Source organism: Podarcis erhardii (assembly GCF_964252035.2).
Source record: "Podarcis erhardii genome assembly, chromosome: 2".
NCBI classification, from domain to species: domain Eukaryota; kingdom Metazoa; phylum Chordata; class Lepidosauria; order Squamata; family Lacertidae; genus Podarcis; species Podarcis erhardii.
In genome coordinates this window covers 116,694,803-116,707,458 of record NC_138498.1, presented here as the reverse complement: position 1 = coordinate 116,707,458, position 12,656 = coordinate 116,694,803, and the positions used below count along the sequence as shown (strand labels likewise).

Below are 12,656 nucleotides of genomic sequence, written 5' to 3'. Positions count from 1 at the left end.
ATAGCGCTAATCCGCTAAGCTGTCAATGGGCTTGCTTCGCAAGACGAAAAAACCGCTATACGAAGAGCCTCACAGAACGGATTAATTTCGTCTTGCGAGTACCACTGTACCTACTTTGTTTAGGCAAGTCCACTCAGGCATGTAACCTTATTGCACACACACACACACACACACACACACAGAGTGGTACCTCGGGTTAAGAACTTAATTTGTTCTGGAGGTCCATTCTTAACCTGAAACTGTTCTTAACTTGAAGCACCACTTTAGCTAATGGTGCCTCGCGCCTCTGCCTCACAATTTCTGTTCTCGTCTTGAAGCAAAGTTATTAAACCGAGGTACTACTTCCGGATTAGTGGAGTCTGTAACCTGAAGTGACTGTAACCTAAAGCGTCTGTAACCCAAGGTACCACTGTATGTTTGAAAACATATATATATGAAAACAAATATATCCCATGCTCCGGTTTATGGGAAGGAACCGTCTGGTCCAATTTCCAACATGATCACGTTCTATTGAATCAGACCTTTGGTCCATCTGGTCTACCCCAGGGATGGGGCGCCTGCAGGTGCCCCCAGATGCTGCTGGATTCTAAATCCCATCCTCTCTGATCGCTGCCCAGACCAGCTGGTGCTCATGGGCATTGGAGTCCCAACAACTTCTGGGAGCTCACAATGATTTCCGGCTGTTCTTGGAGCCAGCTTCACTCTTTATCAGTTCAGCAAATTTTCCACTTGCCTTGTTTACTCCTCTCCCGCTCTGCTTTGCTCCCTCCATGTTTTTGCTTTCTGGGATGGGTCATTGAACTCTGAGAATGCTTCTTGCTTGCCTGCAGGGAGGATAGAGAAGGGGGGGGTGTACATTTATCTTGCTGTACAAAGGTAAAAAATTCGCTCATTGCTTTGCTCATGTTTGCTTCTGGTCCCACCTACCTCTGACATGTGGCTCAGAAGGGAATGCAGCCTTCAGAATCTCCACCCCTGCGCTAATTTCCTGGTTTGGAAGGAGCGTGTGCCAATGACTGCAGTAATGGGAGAGGGTGGGGGGCTGTTGTCCTGCCTCTTGGGGCATCTAATCCAACTGCATGCAAAGCGTTTTCCTGAACTATTCAGCTGTGGCCTTTCCCTGCAGATGTGCAATGCTTGTGCACAGTTCACACCTCTTCCCTTGAGGCCGCAGGTGGGGGAACCAGTGCCCCTCCGGACATTGTTGGATTATTTCTATTAACTTAACAAACTTGACATGCCTTTTGACTGAAAAAAACACTTCTAAGCCGTTTACAAAAATATACAGTGGTGCCCCGCAAGATGAACGCCTCGCAAGACGGAAAACCCGCTAGACGAAAGGGTTTTCCGTTTTGGAGGCACTTCGCAAAACGAATTTCCCTATGGGCTTGCTTCGCAAGACGAAATGTCTTGCGAGTTCCTGCAGGGTTTTTTCCCCCTTTCCCCCCCTTTTCCTAAGCCGCTAAGCCGCTTATCAGCTGATCCGCTAAAAGCCGCTAAACCGCTAATAGCGCTAATCCGCTAAGCCGTCAATGGGCTTGCTTCGCAAGACGAAAAAACCGCTAGACGAAGAGCCTCACGGAACGGATTAATTTCGTCTTGCGAGGCACCACTGTACATACTATACTGTATGTCTGTAGAATGTATATCATTGGTCACCCTGGCTGAGGGTGTCGAACATGGACAGGGGTTTTTATTTTTTGTATTTTTTAACTGCAAGTTTTAAAACCATAAAGGCTGGTAATCATCATCATCATCATCATCATCATCCCCGTGACGGGGTGAGCTCCCGTTGCTCGGCCCCTGCTCCTGCCAACCTAGCAGTTCAAAAGCATGTCAAAGTGCAAGTAGATAAATAGGTACCGCTCCGGCGGGAAGGTAAATGGCATTTCGTGCGCTGCTCTGGTTTGCCAGAAGCTGCTTAGTCATGCTGGCCACATGACCCAGAAGCTGTATGCTGGCTCCCTCGGCCAGTAATGCGAGATGAGTGCTGCAACCCCAGAGTCGTTTGCAACTGGACCTAACAGTCAGGGGTCCCTTTACCTTTACCTTTACCTTCATACATACATACATACATACAACAGGAGGGCTGCAAGCTCCCCCCATCTCTGATGAAACCGAACAGAGGAGTTTCCTCAGCTCACAAGTATTGATGGTTGTTTGCTTTCCATTCTCCGTTCTGCAGCCAGAATAACAATGGAAGACCAGAACTCGACAGGATCCTTCCAAAAGAAGAGATTGGAGGCAGGAGGGGAAGACCCCCAGGTTACCCCTATTGGGGCCTTGAGAGAGTTTCAGGCAGGGGCGACCCTGCGGCAAATTAAGCCAGAGCCGGAGGAGCAGTGCTGGGATGCCCAATGGCAGCAGTTCCTGAAGACGATGAAGAGCCCTCAGTCAGGCTGGAGAACTCCGCAGATATCCAAGTTCACACCAGAGGAGGATTTGAAGGACTCCCAGGCCTTGGGGAAGGCCATCGCCATGGGCAACCAGTGGCCTACAAGGGAGTGTGTGGCCCAAGCCCTGCCAGGCCTCCCGGGAGAAGTCCAGGAGGCCCATCAAACTCTGGACCTTTCCGTGAAAGTGAAGGAAGAGGTTCCGGAGAAGCAAGCTCTCAGCTTGGAGATGCGCTGCCTACGCTTCCGCCATTTTGGCTACCGGGAGGCCGAAAGGCCCTGGGAGGTCTTGAGGCAGCTCTGGGAGCTCTGCTGTCAGTGGCTGACACCTGAGAGGCACAGCAAGGAGCAGATCCTGGAGCTGGTGACCCTGGAGCAGTTCCTGACCATCCTGCCCCTGGAGATGCAGTGCTGGGTCCGGGAGCGCAACCCAGAGACTTGTGCCCAGGCTTTGGCCCTGGCGGACGAGTTCTTGCTGAGGCTGCAAGAGGCGGAGCAAGTGGGGGAAAAGGTCTGAGATATTTTTGTAATTTCATAAAATGTTGTACTCCAGGTCATGAACCTATGTCGGTCGTGTCCATTGACGTCAATGGGTCTACTCTGAGTAAGGCTAACATTGGCCGCCACCCAAGGTTTCCCCCTGAGCCTGCTGACACCTCCATCTTCTGTGTGGATGGTGCCATTTAACTTGCATAAGCGACTTCATCTCACCGGCTGCGTCTCTCTTCCTGTTTCAGCTCCCGGAGCCTTTTCATATAGTGACTGTTAAGTCCCCCAAATCAGAGGAGGATCCCTCAGATGCTGTGGAGCTTCTTTTCCCTGCGGAGGTGGCCCGGGACAATGAGGAAATTGTCAGGTTGCTGGGTGAGGATCCCCGTGTCCAAATCTCACGGTTGGGTGGCCTCTGTGGGGATGATTCCTGTGCTGGCATTGGAACTGCCCTCCACATGTGGGACTACAGCTCCCATGGTGTGCAGGCCAGGATAATAGTAGTAGTAATAATAGTAATAGTAATAATAATAATAATAATAATAATTTATTTATATCCGTCCCATCTGGCTGGGCTTCCCCAGCCACTCTGGGCGGCTTCCAACAAAATATTAAAAGACACCAAACATTACAAGCTTCCCTAAACAGGGCTTCCTTCAGATTAGGGCGGAGTTATGCTCCAGCAAAGGGGGAAACCTGTGACCCTCCACATGTTGCTGGGTGCCAAGGCTGCTGCCACGGAATGCACCCAGCAGAGAGTTAGTTCTTTATTGTCCAAGCTGACACTTACAGCAGTTTCCCTGGCTCCAAAAAACCACACACACCAGCCTAGTGTCTAGACAGCTATTACCAGACCTGTGCTTTATGGAGCAGTTGCAACAACAAGACACCACAATACCTCCACCAGTTTATGTACCACACATGCACCTGGAGACTTCCCCAGTTAGCAGAGCCAGTGATCAGGCATGATGGGAGTTGTAGTCTGGCTATGTCTTGAGGCCCACAGGTTCCCCAGCTCTGCCACAGAATAAGACGTGTGGTCTCCCAAAGTTCTGTCTTTGACCCTGTGCTTTTAAACTAGATTATAAACAACCTGAAGTTTGCGAGGAGCCTTGACGTTTGGCCAGGTTTGCCAGTGGTACCAAATTATGGAGGGTGGTAAATATGGAAAAGCTGTGATGAGCCCCAAAAAGATCTCTCCAAAGTGGGCGAACGGCCAATAAAATGGCAAATGCTGTTTGGTGTAAGTATGAAAGTGATGCATGTCGGGGCAAGAAATCCTAGCTTCACGTATGTGCTGAGTGGTCTGAGATTGTAGATACAGTGGTACCCCGCTAGACGAATGCCCCGCTAAATGAAAAACGCGCAAGGCGAAAGGGCTTCCTGATATTTTTTCCGCTTCGCAAGACGAAGTTTTTTATGGGGCTTACTCGCAAAATGAATTTTTTTCCATGGTCTCCCTTTTTTTTGGCCTTTTCTGAAAGGCGCTAAGCTGCTTATCTGCAAATTGCCGCTAAGCCGCTAAAAGCCGCTAAGCCGCTTATCAGCTGTTTAGCCGCTTATCAGCTGATCAGCTTATCAGCAAGACGAAAATCCCTGCAAGATGAAGGCTCCCGCAGAACGGATTATTTTCGTCTTGCGGGGCACCACTGTACAGTGGTACCTTGGGTTACATATCCTTCAGGTTACATACACTTCAGGTTCCAGACTCCACTAACCCAGAAACAATGCTTCAGGTTAAGAACTTTGCTTCAGGATGAGAACAGAAATCGTGCTCCGGTGGCGCGGCGGCAGCAGGAGGCCCCATTAGCTAAAGTGGTACTTCAGGTTAAGAACAGTTTCAAGGTTAAGTACGGACCTCCAGAACGAATTAAGCACTTAACCCGAGGTACCACTGTACTGAACAAGAGAAGGATTTTGGGTTCATTTTGTGGATAAATCGATGAAGATGTCCATCCAGTTTGCAACAGCTTTGAAAAAAGGCAAATCCCATGTTGGGCAATCATTGGGAAGTGAGCAGATGTAAAACTGCCAGACTTATTAGAAACCTATAGTGCAACCATACTTTGAATACTGTGTATAGTTCTGATTCTCAGAAAATATATTGTAGAACTAGAAATGATCATTATTTTTTAATTTATTACCTGGCCTTCACCAGCAGGTCCCAGTGCTAGTTACCACTATTTAAACTTCAAAATGAATAAAAGTTAAAGATTACCATCAAAGGAATAGGGTCAGCTCTGAAAGCACATGTCTTGGGGTGTCAGAGGGCAGGGTAAAAATTCAACATTCTCCCCACAGATTCCTCAGATCGTTCTTTACCCCACAGGCAATGCAGAAACAAAGGCAAAGGAGGGAGATCTTCCATTGCAAAGATTGAAGCAAGCAGAATTCAACTCAATACCTTTGGGGAAAGCCAGAGAGGACGACTTGCTCCGTCATGACAATCGAGGCTGGCTTTTGACTCACCAGGGACTAGGAACATTCCAGCAGTCAGTGCCTCGTGAGGAAGTGGACACCATCGTATGTGACAGCCCTGTGAAACAGGGACTCGCTGAGGGCGAAAGAAGAAACATGTGCGTGGACTGTGAAAATCTGTGCCATAGCTTCAACTTTCCCAAGAGTGAGAGGATGCAGATGGGAGAGGACCCCGACCACTGCAGTCTGTGCAGGAAAGCCTTGAGGAGCGGCCCCTCCCTCGCTGCGCGCAAGGGGGCTTTCCCGGGAGAGAAACCGTACCGGTGCTCTGAGTGCGGGAAGAGCTTTGGCTGGAAATCGTCGCTCACTTCACACAAAAGGATCCACACGGGGGAGAAGCCATACAGGTGCTCCGAGTGCGGGAAGAGCTTTGGGATCAGCTCCCAGCTGGTGAGGCACAAGAGAATCCACACAGGTGAGAGAAACTTTCCCATTGCCCCGACTGCGCTAAGAGCTTCAGCCAGGTAGCCTCTCTCTCCTGACACAGGAAAACCGCCACGGGGGGGGGGGGATGATCTGAAATATCATAGCTTGAATTGGTTTTATTGTAGATTGTTTTATTTGATGTGTTGTAAAGCGCTTTGAGGCTTTCTCTTTAAAATATAAAGCGGTATAGAAATGAAATGAATAATATGGATAATTTCATTGCCAAAAGTTAAAAAATGGCACCTCGGCATGCCATTGTGGCGACCGTAGCCTAGGTTTAAGGTGCCATTTGGCGATTAACTTACCGTAATTTTCGCTCTATAACACACACCTGACCATAACACGCACGTAGTTTTTAGAGGAGGAAAACAAGAAAAAAATATTCCAAACGAAACAGTGGATGTATGATTTTTGTGGTTCATGCTGTGGCCACAGACATGTGATCTGACGGTGAGTTTGGGGTAGCCCAATGCAAAAATCCTGAGGATCCATGTGGATCCATGCTTTGTAACCACGTTTTTGCACCATTGCGGCCCCATGAAACTGTTTGTGTGTGTTTTTTGGTGCAGGCTGTAGCCATGGACATGCTATGTGATCTGATGGTGAATTTGGGGTGACCCAGTGCAAAAACCCTGAGGATCCATGTGGATCCGTGCTTTGTATCCACGTTTTAAGTGGGGAGGGAAGGAAAAGCACTCGAGGGACAAGGAGCATGCGTGGGGTGTGTGGAGAAGGATGCTGCTATTAATGCAGGAGAGGGGTATAAGGGGAGAAGGCTCCTCTCCTCTCCCGCTTTGCTCCTTTAAAACAAGCAGGCTCTGCTTCTCTCCCTCCTCCCCAGCTTAGCGAGCTGAAAAGCTTTGCTGCTGTTTAGTGAGCTGAGTGGGGAGGAGAGAGGGACAGAGAGCACGGGGTTGTTTTAAAGCAGCAACCAGACAGGAGCCGCTTACACTCGCTTTGCTGTTTCAAAGCGAGCCACGGACTGCTCACGACTGCAGCAAATCCCCCCGCCATCCATAGGCATTCGCTCCATAACACGCACAGACATTTCCCCTTACTTTCTAGGAGAAAAACTGCGTGTTATGGAGCAAAAATTATGGTACATATCTGAGTTTTTAACCCTGCCATGGAAGGATGCCATCAGCAGGGCTTCCTCTCCCACTAATAAGGCTAAAGGGGGCTGAAGCACAAGATGGTGGTTGTGGAGCCTTGGTTTCCAGTATTTTCTCTTGATTATAATTATATTATCACTCCCCTCACTCTGAAAGAAAGCTAGTTAACCGCTCCACCTGTTTCTTTGTTGTTAGATCATTTGGTTGCAATGCCGTCGCACAAGAAGAGGAAGATAGATTTGGAGTGCCGCATTTTCAATAAGAAATGGACACAAGACTATTTCTTTGTGGAGCTGAAAGGCATGCCCGTGTGCCTCATTTGTGGTGAGGCCCTTTCCATCCTGAAGAAGGCCAACCTGCAGAGGCACTACAGGACGAAGCACATCCAGTATGAGGAGTTCCAAGGGCAGCTGCGCGAGGAGAAGGTCAAGGCGCTGAAAATGGACCTGCACGCCCAGCAAGGCATCGCCCCAGAACCAAGGAAGGAAATGGACAGCGTGGAGCAAGCCAGCTTCGTGGTGAGCGAGCTGGTCTCCAAAAAGCTTCGCCCGCTCTCCAGAGGCGAGCTGGTGAAGGAGTGCATTGTGGCCACCGCCGCTCTCTTGGCCCCAGAGAAGCTGAAGCTCTTTGAGAGCGTGAGCTTCTCTCGCAGGAGGGGGCCAGCTCACAGCAAGAACTCGACTCGGGGAATGGAGGGGTCTCTGGCAAGGGACCCCCGGGGCCCCCGATTACCAGAGGTGAACTTGGAAAGCCAGCTGCTAGCGGCCACATTGTTGATGCCGCCAGGCAAAAGTGAGCTTGAAAAAGAAACACAGCCACAAGTGTCACACTGAAAAGCTGCTGTGTTGAATGTTTATCATTATTTTATATATATTCACTTCTTTTTTCTTCTTCTTAAGTTCTTCTTCATCATAATTTTATCATTTGTACACCACCCATCTAACTGCGTTGCCCTACTACTCTGGGTGGCTTCCAACAAAATATTAGAAACATAAGAGCCCTCAAACAGTAAAATCTTCAGCTGTGAAGTTATATAATTTTTTACATTTTTTATCTTGCAGATTATAGAAGATGGTTCTGGAATTGGTTGGCTCCGCCTAACACTTCCTCTTGCTCTGCCAAGCAATGGGCATCAATCCCCACTGCTTCTGTTTGGACCCCGCTCCCCACAAAATAGATTTTTCCAATGGGTCACTGGCCTTTCATTTAACAAATAACGAAAGGTTCCCCACAGCAGAGTGTTTAAGTGTAGGCTGGTGCCAAAGGTTCCTTTTTTTCCTTTTTTTCTTCTGTGAAAAAAGGTTCCTTTTTTTCTTCTGTGACTGACCTTCAAGAAATCGACCTGGTGGTGAGGCAGGGTTTGGGTGATCTTTCCTCTTTGAGGCACAGTTTGTTCCTTTGTACGTTCAAACATGAAAAGTAAAAGTGGGCCAGCACGACAAAATTGTTACAGAATATTTACCTGGCGAAAGGCTGGCATCCTGTGGCCCCTTCAGATGTTGTTAGATTTCAACTCACGTCTTCCCTGGCCATTGGCCATCCTGGCTGGGACTCATGGGAGCTGGAGTCCAATGATCTCTGAAGGACCACAGGTTTCCTTGCGTCTAGGTCCACAAATGCCGGGGACAATTCAAATCCCTCCCCAGTCGTGAAGCTGATTGGGTGACTTAAAGCTGGTCACCATCTTTATGTGAAACCTCCCTCGCAGGGTTGCTGTGTGCGTGAAAGCAATATATCTTGCAGCGGCCTTGATGAGGGAAGTGTGGAACAGAAATGTACTTCCTAGGTAAAAAGACAGGAAATAATTCTGAATCTGATTCGGAAAAAAGCATTCCTTGTCTCCATATAGCATATAGCAGGGCTGGGGCCCATGTGTTGTTGAACTCCAGTTGAAGTCCCAGCATCTGGTTCCTCAGCCCTCTGCACTCTCTCTCTGGAAACCTCCAGCTGCCAGGTGACAGGAACCAGCCAATGCCTTATAGTTCAGAAACAGACTGCCAGGAACTGGGATTGCAAGTTGCCAATCCGGGAAACTTAGGCAAGCATCAACATATTCGGTTTCCATGCTTATGAATGTTGATTTGGATCAGATCGTCTGAGGTGTGGAAATATTAGGGGAAATATCTGCTTGACACCACCTTGGGATAGTTTTGACAGCAATTAGGGGAACTGGGAATATTTCTAGGTCCATCAGGGTTGATGGACCAGCAAATAGCTAGAGAGGATTAAGGTGTGTGTTGGTGGGGTGGGGGTGGAATTAGGCCTTGTTTCTTGTGTGGCAGATAAGAGATTCCATAGTTCTTAAGGGTGAAAGTTTGCTGCCTGTCAAAATGATGCTTGAGCCTTTTTTTTTCCTTTCAAAAACCAAAACAAAACAACCCAAACATGGCAGCTGGTCTAGTCAAGCAGGAAAATATAAGGTTCATTTGTGAAGTTACCTGTTTAGCTCCAAGCTTTGTTTACATCTGTCCTTTTTAGCAAACAAATCCACATAATTGTTGGTGGCTGTCAATGTTCTTGTCAAATAGAACTAATTAAAAGTTTTTACTGTTAAAAAAAGTTGTGAAAAATACTTTCAGCTGAAGTTGCAAACACACTGATCCTGATCCCTGTACAGTCGTACCTTGGTTCTCGAATTTAATCCGTTCTGGGAGTCCGTTTGATTCCTGGAACCGTACGAAAACCAAGGCGCGGCTTCCGATTGACTGCAGGAGCTTTCTGCACTCAATCAGAAGCTGTGTCGGACATTCGTCTTCCAAAACGTTCGAGTTGCAAGGCGTTTGACATTCAAGGTATGGCTGTATTACATATGCACTACAGTTGGGTTGAAACAGTTCTCTTTACACTTACCTGATTTGCACTTAATAATTTATAATAATAATTTATTATTTATACCCCGCCCATCTGGCTGGGTTTCCCCAGCCACTCTGGGCAGCTTCCAACAAAATATTAAAATACAATAGTCTGTTAAACATTAAAAGCATCCTAAACAGGGCTGCCCAGATGTCTTCTAAAAGTCTGTTAGTTGTTTTTCTCTTTGACATCTGGTGGGAGGGTGTTCCACAGGGCGGGTGCCACTACCGAGAAGGCCCTCTGCCTGGTTCCCTGTAACTTGGCTTCTCACAGGGAGGGAATCACCAGAATGCCCTCAGCGTGGACCTTAGTGTTTGGGCAGAACAATGGGGGTGGAGATGCTCCTTCAGGTATACTGGATCGAGGCCGTTTAGGGCTTTCTAAAGGTCAGCACCAACACTTTGAATTGTGCTCAGAAACGTACTGGGAGCCAATGTAGATCTTCAAGACTGGTGTTATGTGGTGCCAAGGGTGGAGAAATTCATACCTGGGGGGGCCAATTGCACATGTGGTCTGTGGTCCTCAGAATCCACCCCACCCCCTTCCATGGCTCTGCTTCGCACCTTAGCCAGCCGGGATGTGCCTTTAATCTCCTGACAATGCCTCCTCTTCGCCTGGATGGAGGGGAGAGCGTTGTGTGTGCATTTGTATCTCAGATATATCCTTCCCATACAAGGCAAAACTGTTCAAACTATGGCACTACCTCTTTTTTTGCTTTAAAAAGAAAGCATTGAAAGAAGGGTTGTTTTTTAAAAATTATTGCTTTATTTTTCACAACTTAATGCCAAGAAAAGAACTTCCCCTTTTTCCAGCCAGTGTGGTGTAGTGGTTAAGAGTGGTAGTCTTGTAATGTGGTGAACCAGGTTTGTGTCCCCGCTCCTCCACATGCAGCTGCTGGGTGACCTTGGGCTAGTCACACTTCTCTGGAGTCTCTCAGCCTCACTCAACTCACAGAGTACAGTGGTACATACGCTTCAGGTTACATACGCTTCAGGTTACAGACTCCGCTAACCCAGAAATAGTACCTCGGATTAAGAACTTTGCTTCAGGATGAGAACAGAAATCGTGTGGCGGCGGCACAGTAGCAGCGGGAGGCCCCATTAGCCCAAGTGGTGCTTCAGGTTAAGAACAGTTTTAGGTTAAGAACGGACCTCTGGAACAAATTAAGTACGTAAATACAGAGGTACCACTGTATTTAACAACAAGTACTTGAAAGACCAAACCGCGGTGTAGCCGTGCTCTTTTCCATCCCTTTCCAAGAATTGCAACAATCTGTTCCTCCAATTGGTTCTCCCTTCACTGCAGTCAAGTGAAGGCAACCAACTATGCCCTGGGGGCCCGATCTTTCTCACTGCCAATGAAAATGAATGAATAGAAGGAGAACCTATGCATGTGTCACCGACACAAAAACTTTGGATATGCACTCTGTAAAATAATGAAAGTTTACTTCCCCCTCCCCCCCCATCCCCACTTCTCAACTCCCCAACCTTATACTGTATGCAACATTATAGTCTGTCTGTGTGTGAATTTTGATGATATCCAAAGTAACAGAGTAGCTTATAGCTAAGAAGCAAAATAGCTGTTCTAGGTGATAGTTCCTTTTTACAGACTACAATGTCCAGACTCTTGGTATTCAAAAGAACCTTACTTTCATAAACATATAACTGAGAAAAATATATTTACAATCTCATGCTTATTCAAACACGGGCATGTTCTCACTTGAATTGTCTTACAGTTTCTTACAAAAGGTTTTTACTTTAACCTCAGCAGTAATTCTGTTTTTGAACTTTTGAGCAGTAATTTTGATCAGCATTTAGTGATCTTCCACTGTTTCACTTCAGACAGATCACACTGACACACAATAGTATCCTGAGACATCTCTCTCAGCAGCACTTCTCCCTCATGCACAGAGAGAGAAAAGAACAGAAAAGCAGTTAAAAACAACAGTTACTGGAATAACAGTCTCAACAGAATGGAATGCCTCCCTCATGTGACTAACACACATGAGGGCTACTGTCAAAGGAAACTCCATCTTAAAACATTCTCATTTATGGAAATTAAACCATCATCCTTAGCACTTTCCCCAGACTTAGAGAAACCAGCGAGCCTTAAAACTAGGAGAGCAAAAAGCTCAAAGACAGAGGGCACTTGGCGGCACCCATAGAGGAGATGATTATGATGATAGCTCCATTGATGTCAGTGAGCTTATTCTGAATAAAACAACCCATTGCTTTGTAGACCTCAGATCTCCAGAGGAGGAAATAAGGGGATTTGTGTCAGGGAACAGCTTCCAAACCCTGCTGCCAATGCATTCTCCTCCTAGCTACACTTGCTATTCGCAGTTCATTGTCTTCTGGATCAGTGCTTTAATCTTTTGTAGATTCTGTATATCAGAGCATAGCCATTGAGGTGTCCCCAGATGTTGGTGTCCAGTTCCCATCAGTTTCAGCCAGCAGGGATGACAGTCAAGGATGATGGAAGCTGTAATCTGGACCTCACCACCTGGACTCTGCTGCCCTATATCCTTCCCATTGAAACAAATGTGAAAATAAATTTTGGACGCTATAGATTTATCCTGGTCTGGTGCATGCAATGTCTTTTGTTTTGCAGCTGCATGATTTGTGCTCATATTGTATTGTGGTGGCCATTGGCTATAAACAATAAAATTTATAGATACGGTAGATCGAACTGCAAAAATAAGTAATAAAATAATAAAAGGATTTTATTTTTTTGGTCCTCACTCCAAAATGGTGTGTGTGTGTCTCCTGGTGTTTTTGGTTATATTGGGGGTGGGGTGGGGTGGGGGGTGGAGAAGTATAAGGCCAAAGCCTCTCCCCTCCTCTGCTAAAAGGATGCAGGAGACCAGAGGCAGTGAATGAAAAAGCAGGTGTATCTGAAGAAGTGT

At 47.1% G+C, this 12,656-nt stretch overlaps 1 protein-coding gene across 5 annotated transcripts in view; it reads left to right on the top strand.

Moving 5' to 3' along the window:
• Positions 1-12,656, top strand: part of LOC309336674 (uncharacterized protein) — a 52,199-nt gene that overhangs the window by 14,182 nt on the left and 25,361 nt on the right. For 3 of the 5 annotated variants that reach the window (XM_081852824.1, XM_081852826.1, XM_081852825.1), the window contains 4 exons: positions 2,186-2,904; positions 3,131-3,257; positions 5,212-5,775; positions 7,094-8,100. In XM_081852824.1, coding sequence (XP_081708950.1) covers positions 2,197-2,904; positions 3,131-3,257; positions 5,212-5,775; positions 7,094-7,731 — 2,037 coding nt within the window. In that variant the 5' untranslated portion in view covers positions 2,186-2,196 and the 3' untranslated portion in view covers positions 7,732-8,100. Of the gene's footprint in view, positions 1-2,185; positions 2,905-3,130; positions 3,258-5,211; positions 5,776-7,093; positions 9,834-12,656 lie in introns of those variants that run through there. The other 2 variants (XR_014154061.1, XM_081852827.1) reach the window with 2 other exon arrangements.